The sequence below is a fragment of the Dasypus novemcinctus genome, chromosome 26, assembly GCF_030445035.2.
Source record: "Dasypus novemcinctus isolate mDasNov1 chromosome 26, mDasNov1.1.hap2, whole genome shotgun sequence".
In the NCBI taxonomy this organism is placed as follows: domain Eukaryota; kingdom Metazoa; phylum Chordata; class Mammalia; order Cingulata; family Dasypodidae; genus Dasypus; species Dasypus novemcinctus.
The window spans coordinates 3,285,790-3,309,456 of record NC_080698.1 but is presented as its reverse complement, the minus strand read 5'-3'; the positions used below and the strand labels follow the sequence as shown (position 1 = coordinate 3,309,456).

The 23,667-nt window shown below is 53.3% G+C and overlaps 1 protein-coding gene across 11 annotated transcripts in view; it reads right to left on the bottom strand.

Annotated features, from left to right (window-relative positions):
• Positions 1-23,667, bottom strand: part of TRAK1 (trafficking kinesin protein 1) — a 184,339-nt gene that overhangs the window by 46,940 nt on the left and 113,732 nt on the right. For 2 of the 11 annotated variants that reach the window (XM_023584598.3, XM_023584599.3), the window contains exon 1: positions 15,783-16,100. The exons of 7 other annotated variants lie outside the window; for them this stretch is intronic. In XM_023584598.3, coding sequence (XP_023440366.1) covers positions 15,783-15,846 — 64 coding nt within the window. In that variant the 5' untranslated portion in view covers positions 15,847-16,100. Of the gene's footprint in view, positions 1-9,560; positions 9,859-15,782; positions 16,121-23,667 lie in introns of those variants that run through there. 2 more of the 11 variants (XM_004478329.5, XM_004478328.5) reach the window with 2 other exon arrangements.

The window sequence follows — 23,667 nt, the reverse complement described above, 5'->3', positions numbered from 1 at the left end:
GGGCCCCAAAGGTGCAGGCGGCAAACGTGCTGAGGAACAGTACACGGACTGTTTGCAAACTGGTCTTTTCCTCTGGGTGTATTAGAGTGTATTGGTTTCAGAGGCTTTATTTTTAGTTGATTAAATAATGATTAAGGCTTTGTTTGGGCCACGTCAGTGGGATGTTGAGTCCCCGCCCCTTGGTGGGCAGGGACTCACAGAGAAACAGCAAACAGAGAAGGGAAGTTGGAGTCTTGAGCTGGAGCCCTGGGAAGTAAACACACAGAGGAGCTGAGCTCAGAGAAAAACAAACCCTCGGAAGAGAGGAACCCAGGAACCCTGGCAGATGTCAACAGCCATCTGGCTACAACATGTGGCAAAAGACTATGGTCAAAGAAATAACTTATGCTTTATGGCCTGGGAACTGTAAGCTTCTACCCCCAAATAAATACCCTTTATAAAAACAAAAACAAAACAAAAAAAAAATGGATTGGAGCAACTACAGTCTAGGCCTACATGACTTGGATTATTCCACACAGCTGTGACTCTGTCCCTACCTCTGGCAAAGGAGAAAGTTGGGAGATGCTTCATTTGGTCCCTGGGGCAATGAGGGCAGCTTGAGCCTCCACAGCTTACAGCACCAACTACAACCTTGGCTCCTACTGCACAACCAGCAAGGGAGAAAGGGTAAGAAAGCCCTGCATTAAAGAGAGAAACTGCACCCAGAATAAATATACCTAGTAAGCCAGATGCCAAGACACCAACAAAAAACTACAATCCACACTAAGAAACAGGAAGATATGGCACAGTTAAAGGAATAAGATAAGTCTCTAGATAACATAAAGGAGTTGAGACAACTAATCATAGATGTTCAAACAAATCTCCTTAATAAATTTAATGAGATGGCTGAAGAGATTAAGGATATTAAGAAGACACTGGATGAGCACAAAGAAGAATCTGAAAGCATACATCGAAAAATAGCAGCTCTTAGAGGATTGAAAGGCACAATAAATGAAATAAAAAATACACTGGAATCATATAAGAGCAAATTTAAGGGACAGAAGGAAGGATTGGTGACCTTGAAGAAATGGCCTATGAAAGTGAACATACAAAAGAACAGATGAAGAATGGGAAAAAATTGAACAAGGCCTCGGGGAACCAAACAACAGCAAACATACATGTCAAGGGTGTCCCAGAAGGAGAAGAAGGGGGAAAGAGGCAGAAGGAATACTTGAAGAAATGATAGAAAATTTCCCAACCCTGTTGAAGGACATAGATATCCGTGTCCAAGAAGCACAACGTACTCCCATATGAAAAATTCCAAATAGACCAACTCCGAGACACATACTCATCAGAATGTCAAATGCCAAAGACAAAGAGAGTTCTGAGAACAGCAAGAGAAAAGCAATGCATAACACAGAAGGGATACACAATAAGATTAAATGCCGATTTCTCACCAGAAACCAAGGAGGCAAGGAGACAGTGGTGTATTTAAGATACCGCAAGAGAAAAATTTCCAACCAAGAATTTTATATCCAGCAAGACTGTCTTTCAAAAATGAAGGCGAGTTTAGAATATTCACAGATAAACAGAAACTGAATTTGTAACCAAGAGACCTTCTTTGCAGGAAATACTAAAGGGTGTGCTATAGTCTGAAAAGACAAGACAGGAATGAAAGGCCTGGAAGAGAGTCTAGAAATGAAGATTGTATCAATAATAGTAACTAAACGTGTCAAAAGAGTGGTGAAAACAAAATATGACAGATAAAACCCAAAGATCAAAATGGGTGAAATAAGAACTGCCTTTACAGTAACACTGAACATTAATGGATTAAACTCCTCAATCAAAAGACACAGACTGGCAGAATGGATAAGAAAATATGAGCTGCAAGAGACTCGCCTTACATCCAAAGATATCAATAGATTGAAAATGAAAGGGTGGAAAAAATATATTCCACTCATGCAGTAACAACAACAACAAAAAAGTATAAACTATACTTATATCAGATGAAATATACTTTAAAAGACACTAGTGAGGAGGAAATCAGGAAAAAAAATTCCATTTACAGTAACAACTAAAAAAATCAAATATTTAGGAATAAACTTAACCAATGATGCAAAGCACTTGTATTCAGAAAACTACAATGCGTTGTTAAAAGAAATTTTAAAAGACCAAAATAATTGGAAAAACATTCCATGCCCACAGATTGGAAGACTAAATATCATTTAAGATGTCGATTCTACCCAAACTGATATACAGATTCAATGCAATCCTGATAAAAATTCTACCAGCATTTTAAAAATAAATGGAAAACATGATTATCAAATTTATTTTGAAGGGTAAAGGGTCCCAAATAGCAACATCTAAGAAAGGAAAAGCAAAGTTGGAGGACTCTCACTTCTGGACTTTTCATCACATTACCTAGCTGCAGTGGTGAAACAGCTTGGCACTGGCATAACGAAAGACACATGGACCAAAGGAACTGAAGTGATGGTTCAGAAACAGACCCTCACATCTACGGTCAAGTGAATTTTGATGAGGCTGTCAAACCCACCCAGCTTGGACAGAACAGTCCATTCAACAAAGGGTGCTGAGAAAACTGGATATCCACAGCCAAAAGGAAGAAAGAGGACCCCTGTCTTACACCTTATACAAAAATTAACTCAAAATGGATCAAAAGCCTAAATATAAAGCAAGAACCATAAAGCTTCTAGAAGAAAATGTAGGAAAACATCTTCAAGACCTGGTGGTAGGTGGTGGATTCTTAAAGGAGAGAAGAAGAGGACTGAGATGCTTAACATGTGTAGAAGTTTTAATTAACTTTACTGCAAAAGTGTGGAGATGTACAGAGTTGATGATAACATTATAGTAAGGAACTACTGGTTTCTAAATGGGAATGTGGCTGGAAAGGGTAGTCTAGGGACGTAATGTCAACTGAAAGAAAGCTAGAGAATAATCTTGGGACTAAATAACATCATAAACCAGAGGTGGATGAGAATTATGGTTGATGGTACAGATGCAAGAGTGTCCTTTGTGAGCTAGAGCAGATGTACATCACTAATGCAGGGTAGTGGGAATGTGGAGAAGCATGGGAAAGATACAACTGGAATGACCTATGGAGTGAGGTTAACAACAATACTGTAATAGTCATGCATCTATGCCAAAGATGTGCTGTGCTGACCATGGGGGAGTATGGAAAAAGTGTGCCAAATGTACGCTATGGACCTGGTAATAGTCTGATGATATTATCTCATAATCTGTAACAAATGCTCTACCACGATGTGGTGTGTTGATAGTGGGGTGTTTTATGGGAATTCTGCACATTGCATGATTGTTTTAAAAGTTCACAACTTCTGTAATAAAAGCATGTTTTAAAAAATAACAGGATAGGTTGGGGAAAATACACCAAATGTAAGATACGGACTATAGTTAGGAGTAAGATTTTGAAGATGTTCTTTCATAATTTTTAACAAACGTCTCAAAATAATGCAAGGTGTTGGTGGTGGGTTGATGTATGGGGCCCCTGTATGATGTTAGGTTTGTTGCTTTGTAAGTTCACAACTTTTACTATATGCTTATTGTTTATGTATGTTCATGTATAAATTATATTTTAAAAAATAATAATAGGGTTGATTGGGGGGGAAATACACCAAATGTAAGGCACTTTGGTTATTAATAATATTTTGAAGATGCTCTTTCATCATTAGTTAAAAATGTTTCACAACAATACAAGGTGTTGGTGGTAGGGTGTGGTATGAGAACCCTGTGATGTTATGTATGTTTGTTTTGTAAGTTCACAATATTACTATATACTTTTTGTTTATGTATGTTTATTGATCAGGGACCACAAAGAGTTTCATGGTACCACCACAGGAAAACCGAGGGCTGCCTCGTTTGGAGAGGAACTGCCTTTCGAGCTCCACCCAGGCACAAAGCTCTCCCATCGCTTTCCCGAGTTTCAGCCGCTGCTCCTTGGAGGTTCAGCCAAGTCCCGCAATTGTCCATTGCTCAAAAACAATTTAAACTTGAGGGAACAGTCCAAGTGCATTAACTACTAAGACCCAGAAGATGCACATCACTTGGCTTAAAAAACGAAAACCAAAATAACTTTTTTGATGAAGTCCTTGGAGTGGTACAGGAGTAGTCGGGGTAATAAAAAGCAATGTGCATTTCTCAGTGGCTAAAGCAAAACAAGAAAAGGCTGAGCAGTTCATTCCTTTTCATTCTTGTTCCAATGTCAAAAATGGTACAGAAGAGCACCTGGCGCTAACCTAACTCCTACAAACGCCCCAGTTTTCCAGACTGCAAGTCCATAAAGGCAGCCGGCTTGCACTCATTTGGGGCCAGATACACAGGTGATTTGCAAAAAGTGAAAGATTTAATCTTATTCCCAGGCTGGTGTTTGCGAAGAATTTGCCTTTTTAAAGAGCACCCCAGCCGGGGGGGAACGCCTAGAAGCCCTGGTGTATACATTATCACCCCACACTGGCAGACGTCCTGGTCTCCCTCCAAGGCCCCCTGCAAAAGAGAAGCATCTAGAAAGGGGCACCCAAGCTCAAGTCCAACGTGACACAAACAGATGACAGCACAGGAAGTTGCAAGAAAGAAGCCACGTTAGCAGCAAGGCATCAGTTCAGCTGCTGTGGTCTCTGGCCAGGTGGAAGGTGCCAGCCTACCGCAGCGGCCCGGGGTCCAGACGGACACATGTACATGTAGAGGCAGCCCAGAGCCTGGCCAGGGACCACAGCGGTCAGTCTGTACAGCCGTGAGGGGCATCTGCTCTGGAAGAAGGGGGCGGGCATCAGGGACTTCACAGTGCCCCGCTGCGTGTCCCATGCCCACCGGCAGCAGTGACTGACCTTTGAGTGTGACTATGTAACAGGCTTACTGTCCCTTGCCAAAAGTAAACAGGTGAGGAAGGCTGAGAGAGCAGGGCACCAAGGCAAGGAATCTATTCTAAGAGGCAGAGAAGAAGAAATGAAATGATGAGAATCGGGTATCTACAACGTGCCAGCTGTTACTTCAAGCATTTCACAAAAACTATTTCACTTAAAACGCAGAATCGCCCTATGACGCAAATAAGGTCCCCGTTAAACAAACCTGGTAGAAAGACCGAGGGGGTGGCGCCAAGGCTTGAGCCAGTCTGCTGGATGCCACGTCCATCACACTGCCTGCCAGGGATTTATCAGCCAGCTGCCTGAGGCCAGGACGTGCAACGAGGACTGCGCGGTGGCCCACGAGTCCGACAGGCCTGGTAGGTCATCTCATTTAATGCTCACGTCCGCTGTACAGAGGCACTGCTACTGTGCCCCATTTTAGACATGAAGTCGAGTCTAAGCCACAGAGCTCTTGGCCACTGTCCACGGAGTCCACGAATCCTCCCCTCAAGGAACCGGTGGTCCAGCGAGCAAGTGAGCCATGTGCGTAGACAGGCACAAAACAGAGGAGTGGGCGCAGGGGAGCCGCCGGGGGTGCAGACACGAGGAGGCTGGGGACTGGCCAGGGGAGCAGCAGGAGGGCCCCAACCGGACTCGCCGAGTGGGCCCTGCCTGTGGTCACCGCCCTCAGCACGGGCAGCCTCGGTACCAAGACCCAGACCCGAGCCAGGTACCATGGCTGCGAGAACCATGAGCAGAGGCCCCTGCAATGGGGCTGCCGCCGGCCGGCTCCTGCTTGGGCCCGACGCCCCCAGGGAGGTCGGCAGGGCTGCCGCGCTGCTGGCCACCTGTGTCCACGCACACCTCCCGCGGCGCTCGCGGCTCCCACTCTGGGGCTGCCGTCCCCAGCAGCCACGGGCCAGGGCCACCGCCAGCACAGCCGGTCTCGGGCCCAGCTCCCCGCAGCCCCCTCCCCACCGCGGGCGGGCCAGCGCATGCCCTCGGACAGAGGAGAGCGGGAATTCCCGCTCACAGCAGAGGGACGTGCTGCTCGGGCAGCGCCCCCCGCCCAGGAACCAGGCTGCGAGCCCCCCGGGAACCAGGCCGAGAGCTGGACGGCCCGGCCGGCGTGGCTGCTGACACAGGCCCCCACGCCGCGCCTTGGGCTCTGTCCTGGGCGCAGTGGATTTTTTTTTTAATCCCTGCTTTCCCAGATCGTAATTTCTGGTTAAGGCTCAATAGCTGAAAACTGCCCTCTGTGCAAAAGGCCGGCGCTGCCCCACGTGCTGACACACTCTCTCCTGCACCCTGGGAGCCGGAGCCTGCCCCGGGAGGGACGGCGGGCCCGGGCCACCCCACGCACTCTTTCCACGTCCCAGAGGGAACCCCGAGCGAGGAACGGACGCTGCCAGGAACTTGGGGGCTAACCTTGCACCTGGTGCAGCCCCGGGACGTGTCCAGAGAGAAAATCAGCAAGTCCGGCGTGGAAGGCAGCAGCCTGAGTCGGCCGTGGGAACGCCGTGCAGCGAGCACCGGACGTGACAAGGATGCCTCGCTCTTCCCCGACGAGGGCCGCGCCCCTGGGCACCGGGCACCCCGCCCTGCCTGACGGCACCCGGGGAGAGGGGGGCCCAACGGACGTGGCCTCAGGTCGCCCCGCGTTCCTGCACATCGCCCGGCCCGGCGACGGCAGAGCTCCCTGAGGAGCGGGGTGGGCGCGCAGGCCTCTCCCACGGCGCTCCCGGGCACCCCTCCGCCGGGTGGCAGCACTGGGTGAGCCAAGGGGCTCAGAAGGGCTCAGTGGGGGACGGCGGGGATCGCCCGAGGCAGCGCCAGGGCCTCGGCGGCTTGAGCGTGAAGTGGCAATAATGATGGTTTCGGAGGCTAAAAGGGTGACGCCCCGAGGTGACGGAGAGCAGGACTCCCAGTGGCCACAGCCAGCAGGCTGAACCCCCCGGTTTTCAGCCCACCGCGGCTTTCAGACAAGCGGGCGGCGCGGAGGCCGGCGGGGAGGCCGGCGGGGAGGCCGCCGCAGGGCCCGAGGGCAGCACTGCGCTTTCCGCGGTCCACAGACGCCGTCCCCACGTGGGACTCGCTTCCTGTCAGCCCGAGGCCGCGTGTTGGTGGAGGAGCGCGGGCCGGGCGCAGGCGGCCCCTCCAGGCGGGTCGCCTTCACAAAGGAGGCCGCGCGTGCTGGACAAAGCGGCTTTCTCCTGCGGTTCCCATCCTGGGAATACCGTGGAGCCCCTTCCCGACACGGCCGCTAAAATGGCGCCTGTTGGAGGAAGTGGGGGGTGGGAATAAAGGGGGAGGGCAGGGGCCGTCCCTGCCGACGCTGCGGCGGCAAACACGGGCAGGGTCTCCCCAGACACGCTCGCCTGGGCGCAGGGACCGCGGCATGGGCTGGGAAAACCAGGCACCGGGCACCCCGAGCTGCTCACCAGCCAGTCCCCAGGGATGCTGATTCCCTGGCCTGGGGACCCCCGCTGTCTGCCTTGCTGGAGCCCCTCAGCTAAAGTCACACCGCTGGTGAGCCATTTAACTGCATTTCCTCACGCTGAAAGGGGGGTGACCACGAATCAAACCTCGAATGGCAGTTCTGAGGGCCACGGGCAGGTCCACATGAAGAGCCTGGCGCACCGTGCACACCACAAACGCACGCGCCATCCTCCTCCTCCTCTGGCTCTCACTTAGCAGACGTTTTTTGTTTTATATAATATATGGCGTATATGTGGCAATTTTCATTTCAATTAGGATATATGACACTGCCTGAGAATCTCACGTGGGCTTTTAATGGAGAATCATGATGGTTCAATGATCAGTTTTAAAAATAATCTTGAATGGGAAATTTTAGGTTGTTTAAAATTAACAGGGGAAGTGGACTTGGCCCAGTGGTTAGGGCGTCCGTCTACCACATGGGAGGTCCACGGTTCAAACCCCAGGCCTCCTTGACCCGTGTGGAGCTGGACCATGCGCAGTGCTGATGCACACAAGGAGTGCCGTGCCACGCAGGGGTGTCCCCCGCATAGGGGAGCCCCACGCGCAAGGAGTGCGCTCCATAGGGAGAGCCGCCCAGCACAAAAGAAAGTGCAGCCTGCCCAGGAATGGCGCTGCACACACGGAAAGCTGACACAGCAAGATGACACAACAAAAAGATCCCCATGCCACTGACAATAACAGAAGTGGACAAAGAAGGACATTCAGCAAATAGACACAGAGAACAGACAACTGGGGCGGGGGGGAGAAGGGGATAGAAATAAATAAATCAATAAATCTTAAAAAAATAAAATAAAAAATAAAAGTTAACAGATTGATGGGGAACCGATGTGGCTCGGGCAGTTGAGCGCCTGCCTCCCACATGGGAGGTCCCAGTGCCTCCTAAAAATGAACAACAAGCAAACAAATGAAAAAACCAACTCAGGGGAGCCCTCGGTGGTTGAGCGCCTGCTCCCACTTATGAGGTCCCGGGTTCAATCCCCAGCACCTCAAAAAAAAAAAAAAAGTGAACATTTTAAAAATCATCCTGCTATGCCTGGAGGATTCTGCCAAACGCCGATTCTGACTCGGCTGCATTTCTACTGAGCCTTCAGGTGCCGCAGGTCCGGAGCCCAAGGCTGGCCCTCTTACATCTGGGTGGTCCGGGCTCTACGAGGGCAGGTGATTCCACGGGGTTTGTCCTGACCCCGCCCAGGAACCCGGCACACGCAGGGCCCCCGTGGGTGCCAGCCGCCCGGCGGTCCTCCACCAAGGCCAGCCTGCAGCCCCCGCGTGAGCCCCCTGCTCTCCTCCGGCATTTCCCACTGCAGGACTCAGGATGCGGCCAATTATAAATAAGCTACGCCGAGGCAGAAACAGACCATTCACAAAACTGAACGTCAAAATGCAGCGCGGTGGGTCCCGCGGGGAGGCCCACAGCACCTGCAGGCGGGCACCGTTCAAGCCCTGCTACGCCCAGAAGCCCCTTCCTCTGCTTTCTCTGGCTGTGGTCACGGTCCCAACTCATGCACCCCTAACCTCACCCACACCCTGGCTCCTGGCACATCTTCACACATGCCCACACACAGACACACACACGGTGGCTCACGGGTGATTTCAATCTCAGTCCTCGTCCTTTTCAAAGTGAAAAAAAAAAATTCCCTATTTCAAGCCTGTCGTTAATACATTTAAAAGAAGACACACTGACAAGCAAAAAAGGACGCTTCAGGCCGTGACTCGGCCTCCTGTCCATTACTGGCACTTTGAGTCACAAGAAAACAATCGAAACTTTTAACAGAGTGCTGGAATAGCACTTGGAAAAGAGAAGCAGTAAAAAACGACCGAGGCTGGAAGCAACGAGGACGAATTTCAAAATCCTTAGTTAAACAACAAGGTTGCAGACGACAAGCTAGTAGGTGCCGCTCGATGCCCTTTAGGTAAAGATCAGGAAGAGGCAAAACAAACCTAAGGCGCTGGAAGCTGGAACAATGGTTTTCGGGGGGGCCGGGGGGGCATACCACAAAGGGCTGCAAGGGGACCTTCTGGGGGCTGGAAAGGCTGCCCCTCTCCTTGGCGGTCTTACCAGGGGGTCATTAAGCCATTTGTTCAAGATCTGTGGACTTTAAGTCATACTTCAATAAAAACATAAAGAGAGTGCAGGGAAAGCAGGAAAGCAACAAAGCTCCTGAGACCACCGGGGAGGGGTCCAACGCGAAGCAGACACTTTACCCTCGTCCAGCAGGTCGAGGGTCTCAGGCGACAGCCTGCCGGTGGGCCTCCTCTCCTCATCCTGGCCGGGGGACTCAAAGCATTCTTCTCCTCTGGCGTCTCCCAGGGACATGGCTCGAGCCACCCCAAAGCAGAAACATGGCCCTAGGGGGCTGCCCCCGGGGGAGCCCCTGGGCACCGCGGAGGAGCCACAGGGGCCCCGGGCACGGGCGCAGGCCGGGCTCTGGCCCAGGGCACGGACCCGGCCCGGCTCAGCCGGGGTGGGGCAGGTGTCCAGGGCCATTGGCCCAGCATCGCCCAGGAGGTCCTGGAAGGGGTGGGGTGGGGAGGAGCACCTGGTGAGCGCCCCGCCCAGCACCCCGGCGGGCTCACGGGGAGGCGCAGGTGCGGGACGTGGGCGAGCTCCGGGCCTCGGGGTACTGCCCCCGCTCCCCCCAGCAGCGGTGGGGAATGGTAGCTTCCTGGGAGCTCCTAGCAACTGCACAGGGAAATACCGACACACCTGTCTGCAGGTGCGGCCCAGCGGGGGAGCTGCCCTCTGGACGCCTGCCCACGGCCCTCAGGTTTCCCGAGGGTGTGCCTGGGAACAGAGACACATCATTCTGTGACAACAGCCTGGTGACGGCACTGACGGGCCGGAGGTGACCTTGTGACTTCTAGCAGAAGGGGAAACACTGGCGGAAGCCACTGCCTGTGCTGCCTGATTTCACCCCAGCCTTTCTTTTGTAATCTGCATTTTATATACCCCACTCTCTGCTAAATCTGTGTTTCACAGTCTAATTTATAAAGATCTCTTCCAACTGCTAGGACTGAGCAAGAAAAATCTAAAGCATCAGGGCTTGCAGCGTTGCTTGAAAAGAAATGCACAGTTTAACTGCCTATCTCCACACCAGTTCCTCTGTACTGTTTGAAAATGGCAGGTTCTTCCATCAAATCCTCTAAAAGGTGGCCCCGAGCGCTGGAGTCCCCAAGAATCGCAGCCGCTTCTGGGATCTCAGGGCTTCGTCCATCTCACAGCTACGCTGGGCCAGGCCTCCAGCCAGGAGGTCTCTTCCACCTCTGGGTTATTCACCTGCCCCAGGTCACCAGAGGGAGGCTGGTGGCAAGGCCAGATCACGGTAAAGGATTCTCTTCTCAATTTCAGGGTCAACAGATCCTACATCTTTGAATTCTCGGGGCTAGGAGAATTCTTGCTTAAGTGGCTGCAAGTGCCTGCTCTATTGATCTAACGACTGCCAGCTCCACAGAAGCTTTCAGAAGACTGCACGAATACCTCGCAATAGAAAACCAGGAGAAAACAAAGATCACATTAGAAACATTAAGACCTAGAGACACAGGTGGTGGCAGGTCAGTTTTTTGGAACCTACAAATGGTTGCTACGTTTCATGGTGCTAAAGACACGTTCCTTGTACAAAGGAAGGTTTAGTAGAGATTCAGTGGCAGGGACTTTAAAATCACATTTTGGAAAACTATATCCGTTTTAAATATGTTTATAAAAACACTCAAAATAATCTTTGTGTAATGTCAATAAATGCTATCACAGTTGGCTTGTTCACTGAAGTCAAAGCTCTGCCTGGCAGAATGAGAAGGGGCCCCCCTTGCCCATCGTCCACTCGGCAAGCAGCTGACCAGGACACCCGCAGTGACCAGGACACCCGCAGTGACCAGGACATCTGCAGGACCTGTGCTGGCCGGCAGTGCTCATCGAGGAAAACGAGCTGATTTCACCAGCAGAAAACACTCCACGTGGTTTTTACTGGTAACTGAAATCCAGGCTATCCTTAACACACGAGGACCACGTCTGCATAAACCACACAATAAATACTGAAAACATCTGAGAACCCAGATCAGCCTCGACGCCTCAGACTCCCCGTTTCTGTCGTTCTTTGGGGTGTGTTCCCCTCTCTTTCCTCCCTCACTGACTCCACAGGGACGCCAGAGGATTCGCAAAACTCATCTTCCCTGATCGGGCAGTGTCTCCAAAAACAAAGAGCACAACCCCGGAGACCAGAGCAAAGCCTGCCCTCGAGAAGCTCCGGCCCACGGGACAGTCCAGCAGCAGCGACGCGGGTGCCGCGGCCGGCCGAGGACCGGGGCCGAGCCGGACGCCGGGGGCAGGCGTGGGTTCCCGCCCGGCTGTGGGCACGCCGAGCAGCAGGCCCTGAAGGAGGGGTCTGCTGGCACCCCGCCCCCCACATCTACCAGCACAGCGATGCTGAGATGAAGACGGATTAAACGAAGCAAAACCGAAGCCGGCGCCACACGTGCTCCGCAGCCACGGGTAGAAGAACAACCCATCGCTGCCCGAAGCCCTCCCGGGGGGGCGCGGCTCTATGGGGTGCCCGTCCCGCCCCCACACCCCGTGTCGCCCCTGCAGCCCTTCCTCGGAAGCCCCGTTCCTCGCTTCGCCCTCCTCCGCTCACCTGCAGGTGCCCCCCCCACGGGCCTAAGCCCTCTGCGTCGCTCGAGGCCGGGCCCCAACGGAAGCCCGTTTCTCCTGCCCTACGTCCTCCCTCCGCTGCCCCACCGCTCCACGCGGCCCCCACCAGGCCGATGCCGGGGGCATCTCCCCGTTAAGAGTAAGGAGACCGGGGGAACTGCAGGGCGCCGCGGGCCTGGGCTCTGGGCCTCCCTGGCCTTCTGGTCCACCCTTCAGCCTCCACACGTGAAGGCAGCGGCAGGAGCCGGTGGCATATCTGAAGATAACAGAGGTGATGCACTACAGATAACAGAGAACGCTTTCAGCAGGGATCACGTTCAGTCTCTACTAAAGCAGCAGTGAAACCTTTCTCTACCAGTTATTCTCAGTTCCTTTCTCCCCCCTTTCAAGTCCGCTCCCTCGGAGGCTGGCTTGTCTGAGTGGGAAGTCCTCCAACAGCCCATCACACGCCCAGCGGCTGAGAAACCGGGCTGCTTTTCTTTGTCACTTCTGGAAGCCACGTGCAGGGAAACCGGAGAATCAGCTCAAAAACCTAGTGACGGCTCTTCCATTAATATTCAAAATACCTCTAACAAAACTTCACTCACATACCAGCCACCCTGTCTCTTATTAAACTGTCACAGTTTAGAGATCACTGGAACCGAATGAGTAAGAGCCTGCTGGCTGCCCGTGTGCAAGCCGCCGTTCTCCTTACGGGGTCAGCCGTGGTCAGAACCACCTGCTCGGGAGTCCCCTTCCTCCTTATAAAGCCCCTGCCGCCCCACCCCCCAAGTCCCTGACACGGGAAAGGGGAACGGTGAGGACGGAAAGAGAGCAGGTGCCGTTACAAAAGAAAACACATCGAGAAACAGGTTGTGGAAATATTGAATATCACCTGTTAAAAGGAGATTTTTATAAAGAATTGAATAAGCCGCACTACATCATGAAGCACATAAAAGCAAGCACTAGCTCCTCACAATTATAGAAAGCTTTTCCGTTATTACACTCTTCGTGGCGGCTCGGATTAGCGTGGTAATTCCCATTTTCCAGGTGGCTCACGAGGTCCTAGGACATGCCTGAACCCCAGAGGCTGTCAGCACTGGCTCCCGGCCCGCGCACTCTGCCATTCTACCTATTTCAGGAATAACTACAAAACTGTGCTCTGCTTCTTTAACTTAAGGACACACACTTGAACCCAAGTCTTTTTGAAAATTAAAAAGCTCTCGCTCTCTACAAGCACACTTTAAGTGACCAGTGTTGCCAAGAAACCATCTGAGATTCCGAGACTGACCTAGAGAATTATTGCCCTGCCCTGCCAGGGGATGGCTGCCACCGCATGAGCACGCCCGGTGGGGACAAGCACCTGAGCAGGTGGCTCCCTGAGTCTGAGCCGAGCACCTGCGGGTGACGCTGAACGACCTGCCAGTGTGGGGGTTCTGCACGAGGCGGCGAGAGGGGGCCGCACACCGGGAGCCTGTCGACAGCAGCGACCGAGCGGTTACCACCGGGCGCAGGGGTGGAGGTCCTGCCAAGGCCACTGCTAGGCCGTGTTGACCTCGGGATATTTTAAATCGCTAAAAAACCACTTCCAGGTATTGTGCAATCAGCTTTCACCAGTTACGACTCTAAACCCCTGCCCATTAACGGGGAAAGAGCTGTGTGTAAAACCACCACATGTTAAAACGGGGAGAGGCGGTCACGGAACGACTCGGTGTTCACTGGGCGCATCGCATCTCTGGGGCCCAAAGAGCCGCGGTGATACAGCGAGCAGCCGCCTCTTCATTCCAGCGTTTAAAGCATGGCCCTCATCGTCCTGTCAGCCACAGACAGTATTTTCAGGGCGACCACTGCAATCAATGTCAGTGGGTCCGTAACTCTGACAAAAATAAAGACTCTGCATGGTTTTCAAAACATTGGCCTCCTTATTCCTATTTCGTGTGTAAAGTTCCCTAGAAGTTTCCAGCAATAAATATTCAAACGCCTAATATTAAGAGAGACAAGGCAATGCTCCCTCCTGCTGCAGCCTCTCCAGGGGGTCAGGATGGAGAAACGAAGGAGCTACTCCCAAGCCCGGCCTGCAGTTTAAAGGACCGTGGACACGGGTAAAGGTCACCTCCAGACCAGGCAGAGAGCCCGAGCAGTGTGTAAAGACGTGAAACACGGGACCGCCGGGAGCTGGAGACGCCCCTCTGTGGGCTCCCTGCCTTCGGCTCCCTCCACCCGCACGTGGACCATGGCCCCCAGTCCCCGCGCCTCCCCTGCATCCCGGGGGGGTGGAGAGGCCGCTCGGCGCCCCTCACCCCGGGCTCGGCACGTCCGTGTCCCCTGCTCCCAGAGGGGATGGCCGGGAGAGGACGAGGCACGTGGGAAGGTCCTCCACCGGCCGGGCAGGCAGGCGCGCAGGCGCGGGCAGCTCCTCTCCCTCCTGTCGCCCGGGATGGGCTGCGCGCCCCACGGGAAGGAAGCCTTCCTCCGCTTCCCGGGTGGCCGGCCTGGCCGCGGCCGGGCCCGGTGGGCCGAGGCGCGCAGGACGGGATCTCCCCTCCGGGCCGAGGCCCCCTAACACAGCGACACCGCGGACACCTCCAGGCACTTGCTTTTAAGTCAGGGAGGTTCATGGAGTCACAAGGAGGCTGGAGGGGGGGGGTGGTTTCCCAAGGGAAGAATTCCAGGATTGGCTTCTGGGAGCCGGGGTGGGAGCGGGCCTCCAGAAGCAGCACATCCAGGGAGAAGGAAGAACCCGTGCACTCACTCCCCGGGGGCCCGGGAGCTGCCCCCGCCACCCAAGAGATCCGAAGACCCACCCAGCGCGGCGCTGCTCATGCGGGGGTGGGCGGAGCTCCTGGGAAAGTCCCTCCGCACGCGTGGGTAAGTGGGGACAGTCCGCGGCTCCTCTCACTACGCCCAGGCCAGCGCCCGGCCTGTTAGGTCAGGTCAGTCCAGCACAGTCACGGTTAAAGCGACGGGCGAGGCCAGGGTCGATTAAAAGCACGTCAGCTCACCCGTTAATAGCCCATGGGGGGGCTGGGAACACACCACCCCAGCGAAAAGGTCCCCCGACCACATAGAAGAGCAGAATGCTTTGGGGTAAAGGCACATGATTGCAGGGCCATTTTAAAGAAACTAAAGGACAGGCGAACGGTGCAATGCCCGGTTCTGATGGGCATCTGACGTCCACGGCCCGAGGCGCCCTCCCCCGGCTACCTCTCCGAGAAGCCACCTCGTGGTATTTTCATCCCGCCTGGAACCCCCAGGGACCACAGCCACATCCTCTGGACGCCACACCCTCCCTGCACAAGCAGTGCCAGAAGGCGCTTCTCCCCTGGCCCTCCGGACGCCTGCCGGTGGGCGCCTCCCTCTGGCCCCGGCCTTGCCTCCCCTGCGCCCCCCACGCCCTGCCCGAGAAGGGGCAGCCCCCTCCGGCCGGCCGCCGAGCCGGAAGCCAGCCCCCGAGACCTGGTCCAGCCTCGGCCCGCGGGACAGACAAGCGGTCCCACCGCAGGCGCACGCCCACCACTCGCACCTCGGACCGGGGAGTCCGATCCAACGGCACCGTCACCTTGCAAAGGCCGGCAGCCCGCGAGCACCTTCCCCTGCCGGGGAAACGGCCAAGCCGACCACTGCCAGGACAGCGCCCGCACGTCCTCCCCTCGCCCCGGGACCCGGCAGGGCCACGCGGCCGCGCCGGCCGTGCCAGCGCCCTCTCCCCACGCCGGCGTCCCGCGGGGAGCCCCGGAGCCGCCCCGTCACGGGGCGACGACGCCCCGCTGCAGCCCCGGCCGGTCCCGCGGGGCCATCGTTACCGTCCGAGCACTCTTCATAATACCAGTCCAGTTCGTAATAATCCGCTTCGATGAATTTCTGCATAGTCAGGGAAAGCACGGGCTTCAGGGGGCCGCCCGCTCTGTCAGGTGCAACGCAGCCATGCCTGCCCGCCCTTCCAGAACGCCGGGCGGAGGAGCGCCCCGACACACCCCGGGATGAAGCCGTGCATTCTCAGGGACGGCTGCGAGAGAGAAAAGGGGCAGCGAGGGGAGGAATTCCAGGGGGGTGGGAGGGGCAGGGTGGCCGTTTGCAGAGCTCCCCAGGAGCTGGCGGCCGGACGCGGCCCTGGATGGGAGTAGCTGGAACCGTCCTATCCAGCGCTGGGGGGGGGGGGTGACGTCAGGGCCACGCACCGCCAGCCGCCTCTCCTCAGAGCCTCCTGCTCGCTCATCTTTCACTCCAACGGTTGCCATAGAAACTGGCTGGCTCTGAAAAAGGATGCAGGGGTGGAGGAAATGTCTTTTGAGGATGCTGGGATGCCAGGCGGGGAAGAGGAGGGTGCAGGCGGGTGGGGGCCGGGGGGCTCCCACCGGAGCCCCTCCAACGAGCGACAGGACGAGCCAGTTCGCCCCGTTTGGGCCACCGCAGGCGGCAGAGGCTGCACATGCAAAACACCTCCCTTTAAGCGCGCAAACCTTCGCGTGGCTTTCTTTCCTCGACCTGATTTAAAACGCTAAGCTTCTTTCCTTAAAAAACCTTGACCACCTCCAGAAGGAAATGTCAATTCCTTGGAAAGTGGAGGTATTTTCACTTCGATCCACTGCCTCGCTCAAACTTGCGGCAAAGCAGCCTGCACTGTGCAGGGGGGAGGCCGTCCCCAGGCACCCAGGCAGGACCACGTGCCGGGCCACACGCCCTGGCGTGGAATCACGGCCCAAGAGCAGGCCCCACAAGAAAGAGCCCACCTGCAGGAGGCGGTCAGACTGCCCCTGTGAGGGCACCACCACGGCTTTATTCTCTAAGAATTTCTCTAAGAAGGGGGAGAAAGGTGGCCTCGTTAGTTCCAGGTGGTGGGACATAAGGGTCTGAAACGTGCCATGTGAAAAACGAGGCACCGGATAATCAGACAGCCTTCGAGTTCTCTGCAGGCTCTGCTGGCCCTCTGCAGCACGTCCCCGACCTCGGCAGGACCGTGCGGCAGGACCCCAAGCAGGCTCCCTCACTTGTCTCACCAGACACCGGCAGTATCTCCCCAACCCCCCCACCCAAAAGGAACCCAGACACGGCCAAATGCGCCGGGCGGGACACCCGCCCAGGGCCACAGACCGCCGCCCGGGAGCAAGACCATGCGCAGAGGCCCCGGCCTATCGGCCAGGAACGTGAGGCCGGGCCCCGGCTCCAGCCCCCGTGGTTTTCCACTCGAGACCGCAGGGGGCACGTGAAGGCTTGCCGGGCGGGGATTCCTTCCAGAGCGACCTCCGTTCTTCCATGTGCGCCGCGGGCCTCGGCGTGCCAGCTCCCATGCGGCATGTGTGCCCGGCACCCTGCGCTCCGGGAAGACGGCCCCTCAGGGCAGGCGTGGACACCGCTGCCAGGGGCCGACCAGCTTGACCGTCAGGGCTCGGCCCCGGCCTGCGTGGAATCCTGGCAGGATCTTACCGCGTACATAAATGCCCAGCCGTCCTAAGTCTTTGGAAACCGCGGAGGCGGGAAGGCCGCGCTGTGAGGGCTCCGCAGCCACCCCTGCCCTGAGAGCTTCTCCCGCCTGCTATGCGGCCTCTCTGCTCCCAGGCCCCGCACCAGCCCGGCAGGCCACGACCATACCTGTCCCCTCGCCGGCCGCCCTGGCTGGACGCTGCGTGGGCAGGCCCGGCCCCCTGTGGCACCGTCAAGCATCAGGGCTGGAAGGGTCCTCCAGCATCCCGCCTTCTGCCTCCCTAGCCCCAGAAGAGGAAGGGGAGCCGAGAGCAGGGGCTGCAGGCAGCTGGCTGCACTGCTGGCGGGCGGCAGGCCTGGCTCAGGGGGCAGGCACTCTCAGAAGTCCAGAAGGCAGAGAGCAAGGACGGGCACCATCCCTGGCCAGCGTCCCCCACATCCCAGGGCCCGTGTCCCTCAGGCCTCATGGCGTCTAACAAGGAATTCTGTTCCCAGAGTTTTCTTCTAAACCTCCCAATTTGCCCTGAAAGGAGGGTCTGTTATACAGGGCGCTTTCCCCTCCAGGCTACACCTGGGTTTATGCTGATGAGATTCAGGGCAGACCCAGCCACACCTGTAGTGCTGGGGTGTTGCCAAGTGGGGGGCGGCCACCCCAGAGACCAACCCCTTGACCAGAGGGCTGGGGCTCTGAGCCCTGTCACCCGGGGAGGAGCGGGGGGCCGGGCAAGGGCTCACTGTGCCCATCAGTCACGCCAAGAAATGAGACCTGGTAAGAGAACAAAATGGCTGCCCGCGCCGGACATCGCCAAGAGGCTCTCCTTTCCGAGAAAGCATTTCCCAGGAGATAAAAGCCACTGACCACGGGGGTGGGGGGTAGCAAATGGAATCCAGCGGCTGCACCCCAGGGAAGCACCATTAAGCAAGCCCTGGTGACAACCCGTCTAGGAGAGACCGCACCAGAATGGACAAGCACATCCTACTAATCACTGCCTGTCTGCTCCCCATTTTTAAGACCCCCCCCATTTAAAGCGAAGACTTCACACCAGCCACGCTCACTTCCTCACTGCCTCCGGGTCTGCCCTCTGAAGCGCCCCCTCTCCATCCCACAGTGGCGCCCCTTGCCATGCGCAGTGAGGGTGCTGTCCCATTGTGAATCGCTCAGAGGAACTCCCATGACAGCTCACCTAAGATTTCATTTCACAGCGTTGGTGGCCTCTGAAGGAGACCCCCGACAGCCCCGGAGGCCGAGAGAAGGGCGGGTGGGAGGCTCCCGCTGCGCCGTGCCGGCGGTCGAGGGCTGAGTGCCTCTTGGATCCGAATCCACCAGCTACGCTGAGTTCCAACTAAGGGCCCAGTGTAGACTCTGGGTAAAACAGATGTGGGGATCAACCGTAAAGACTTGAGATCCTGAGTAAGTAACATGGGTTCAGCTTTGTGGAAAAAGAATCTGCAGTTTCCACAGCTGGGATGCTGGCGGGTACATGTTTACAAGCTGTCAATCCCAAACTCATCTATTTTTACTTTTGGGGTATTTGGGATATTCTCTTGGACTAGAGCACCACTCCTGCCTAAACTAAAATTTTCCCACGTGGCCACTATGGCTTCAACCCATGGGAAGGACATGCCTAGGATTCTGGGGCACAGGCTTCTAAGGAAGTCGAGACCAAATCACTGCACAGAGTCAACTTTCCAGAATTCTGGGGAAGAGGCTGATGGGTTCACGAGCCTCTGAACACAAGTGGAACAAGGAGCAACTACCTAGGCCTGGAGGAACTGGTAAAGGTTTTGTTTGGATCACTGCTGACGTTGCAATGCTCTCTTTTTTGGATACCTTAAGCTATAGATAATTCCTAACACATTTATCTTTTTCTCCCTGCCTGAGCCCTCCAGGATTTGGAAACTTTTATTGAATATCCTAATTTTTGCAGCAAAGTAATTATTTGCATGGGCTCAATCAGAATCTGTCCTTCATGTTAATGGGATGTAATTGGAGACAGTGGTTATATAACCAAGACTTTTTTTTTAATAACCAAGGTTTTGACTGGAATGTCATGTTTGAGAATGGTTCTCATTTAATCAGGTGTGACCAGAGACTTTTAAGGAACTAAGGTTGACTTTACCGCACCAATGCTAACAAACCCCTCTTGAAAAAACCGGTCTGGTTACCTGGCTTCAGAAGTCCCAGATTTATAGGTCATTAAGGAAGGTCACTTTCTGTAGACACAGGAACCATATGATACTATGGGGACCTCATGAAAAAGGAATTCACCTAAATCTATAGGAACTGCAGGTGAAATCTGGTGTCAAGTTCTTGGCTTGGTTTCACAGCCTCAAGAGTCTTTTTTTAAAAAATATATTTATTTTTAAAAGATACTTAGATTACATAAATTGTCACATAAAAAAATATGTAAAGGATTCTCATATGCCCTGCTTCCCACACCTCCCGCTTTTCTCCACATTAACAATTTCTTTCATTAGTGGGATACATTCATTGTAATTGATGAACACATTTTGGAACACTGCCACTAAAATTATAGCTTACATTGTAGTTCCTCTCCCACTCAATTCTGTAGGTTATGGCCATCTATATAATGACCATATTTGTTGTTGCAATGTCACTCAGAATAATTCCAAGTAAGGAAAATGTCCCTGTATTACACCTCTTTGTCCCTCTCCCTGACTTCAGTACCTCTGGTGGCCACTGGACCCACATCAATGATATAATTTCTTCCATTGCTAGAATCACAGTAAGTCTATAATAGAATACCAGTAAGTACACTCTAGTCCATATTTTATTTCCCAATCCTGAGGATTCTGGAATGGTGATGTCCACTCCACCTCTAATTGAGAGGGAGCTTCGACCCCATATGGCTGATGGACAGGACTCCCTTGCTTACAGCTGTAGACTCTCTTGGTTCCTTGGTATGGTGGCTGTCCATCCATACCTCCTTGTTAGTTGTCCTGGGTAAGTCCAATGAACTGAAGAGTAGGTATTGCAACTCTGCTTAGGCTCAGGGCCAAGCTGCACATGGACAGCTCAGAGATTCAAGTCTCTTGGATATACACCTACCAACTCCAGCACTAGCTACAGGTTCAAATAAAAGGGACAGAAAAAGCAAGTGTAAAGAAGTCTTATCTCAGTCCAACTCTGTCACACTCGGAAGCACAAACTCCAAAGTAGGGCCACTGGCGAGGCACCAACCTCTGGAGCTATCTGCCATGACTGTGGGACCTGGGTGTCTTCAGAGCCCTCAGGAGCCCCACTATTTGGGGTAGTATCTACTTTGGCTGTCTATAAGATCCTGCTAAGACGTGCAAAAGCATTACCTCTGGGAAAACCTCCTGACTCATTTTGAAGTCTCTTAGTCATATAAACTCATCTGTGTTTACCTTTTCTCCCTTTTATTCAAGGTCTTTTTCCAGTTGCATTGCTTGTTGGTATTTGGTAGTAATCCCTTGCTGCCAGGGAAGCTCATCCCCGGGAGTCATGTCCCATGCTGGGGGAAAGGTAATGCATTTAAAAGTCCAATCTGAGGTTCCTTATGAAAACTACCAGCAAAGCAAACTTAAAACAACCTCTTGTTGCACCCCTGTCAATAATCAAGCCAAATCTAATGAAACCAGCCTTATGTTATGATCAATAATCTTTCCTGGGTTATCTTTGACCAAAAGGAGGGTGACTGTGGAGAAAAATGTTGTGTTTCTCTAGAACACTATTGCACACTCCCCTGGGTTAGGAGAGTCTGCTCCTATTCATTGTTTGAGCTACTTTGCCTTCCCTTTGTGAAATGCATAGTTTTGTTTTGCTTTTCTCCTAGTAAGTCTTGTACAGTGAGGATTTTAAAGGACCAAGTTAAGGTATTTCATGGTATCAGTTGGGCTCAAACATTTCAATGGACAGAGCCATTCCCTGACTTGAGTTCTTGATTTAATGGAATAGGAGATACAGTACACTCTGGATTTATGCTTCTAATTATGGCTATCAGTCTGTTTTTATTTCTTGTACAAATTATATTTCAAGATTCTGTTCAAATTCCTTGTCACCCTCAAGACAAGTGGTTGCTCTTAAGATAGCAGATCAAAAGGAAAAGAAAGAGAGAAGTGGGACCATCTCTAAGAGATTGAGACAAATTTTTTTTTTAATTAATAACCATCCTGACTGGGAGAGAGGGCCATAGCCATAACCCACTCAGCTGAGTAAGTGACCCTACTCTGAGGGTCTTAAATGTAATTGAACAGCCACCCAACAAACCTCACTGCAATCAAGAAAGGAAATAAACATGAAAAGGAAAAAAGAAAAGAACAAAATGACTGACCATGTCTACTCAGCCTCCGGACAGGAAATCAATGTTGTGCCTGGAGGGTTGGTCGTTTCAACAGGATCACCGGAAAAGAGGTCAAAGGAGGGATTAAGTAAAAGAAAATGGCTGCCTGCACTGGGCATTGTCAGGAGGCACTATTTCTGAGAAAGGGTTTTCTAGAAGACAGGAGCAGTTAACCCACAGGAGCGCTGAGAGGATGGAGCCGTGGAATACCCCCCACAGAACTGCAGAGCAGGAAGCCCTGGCGACAACCTGCTTCAGTCCAGCAGACAGTGCGTTGCAACGGACAAGCTCTCCTGCTGCTCAATGCGTACCCACTCCCCACCTTGTAGCCAACACTTCCTCGCTCGCTTCCACGTCTGCCCTCTATAAGCTCCCCCTTTCCACACCCCACGTGCAAACTGCTCAGATTAACCCCATAAATGATATCCTGTCCAATATCTTATGTTAACAGACCTCAGCAAAGATACGAGGCACTGAGCTGGGTGAGCTTCCCCGATTGGCACATTAATGTTGTGCTGTGCTGTGATGTGGTGACATGCCCTGACTCCTTGAGGAGGGGCTGGGAGGCAACCCAAGAGCTTTGCACCGCGGACCCTCCCAGACCTCGCTCTGTGAGCCTCTTCTCTGGCTGGCCCTGACTGCTATCCTTTTGCAATAATAATAATATCTAGTATAAACATTCTGCGTTCTTGAGTTCTGAGTCATTCCAGTCATTCCAGTGAACCCAACGGAGTGGTGGGAACCCCCAATTTGAAGCCATATGGCTTAGTGGCCTGAGAACCAGTGAGTTTGTTGTGGCTGGTGTCTTAAACAAGGACAGTCTTGAGACTGCACCCTTGACCCGTGCAGCCTGCAGTGATTCTGGTTAGTGAGAGTCAGAATTGCACCGCAATGCCCTTCTTCCCCCAACCCATTCCCAAATTTCCCCAGAGAAGAGATCAGCCCTTCCCTCCCCTCCTTTACTTTAGCCCTGCCCCTCCCTCTCCCTGGCCGCGTCTCAGATACACATTTTCTAGGACATCTGACAATTTAGAATCAGCACCGATTTTAATTCCTCCGACAACTGCCTCCAGTGTCTGCACTCACTCCGTCTCCCCTCTGCTCCTCATCAGGCCCCTCTCTGGAAGAGCCCCCGGCAGCCACCAAGTGGCCCTGTGTGCCATTCCCACAGGTGCGCAGAGGCTGGCATCCCAAGGTGTATCTGGATTTTGTGTAAAGTTCTGTAAGATAGCTCTAAAAAGCCGATGAAAGGCCTCAAAAATATACAACTCAACAGTTAACGGCTGAGTCCTAAAAACTCGGCGAGCTCAACAGGGTCAATCCAATAGAGGTGTGAGGGGAGGAGGCAGAGCCACCATCTGCAAAATGAAGATTATAAGGAAAAGGAATTGCAAATTCCTCAAAGCATCATGTGAAAGCCAGATGAGGTTAGACACTCCTTAAACAAAGGTATGCCACACGTATCACAGTGCAACAAAATTTTTAAGTATTTCATTCATACCCCATCACCATAAAAACCAAGAAGAATAATGGCTAGATGGACAGATGAGTGGAAAGAAAGACGGATGCACAAATGGCAGGTAGTACTATTTAGGAGTTAAGAGGACAGGTTTCTGAAGTCAGACAGCTTGAGACATCTCTGCGGCCTTCTTACTCATCGACTAAACGAAGGCCATTCCAAAACCTGCCGCAAAAACTGGGCCAGGCTTCAAGTAACTAATGCATGGCAGAGAACTCAGCATGGAGCCTGGGAAAAAGTGAGTTTGCAGTCAATGTTAGTTGCTATCATCTTCAGCGCTCTAATTCTTTAAAAAAGGAAATAAACCAGTATAAGCAATTAAAAAGGGGAGTTTGATTTTCTAAGCTATAATTAGGGGAATGAGGAAGACTTGTCCTTTGGAAGGCTTCCCCGGCATAATTAATGGCAAAGGCGCTGAGTACG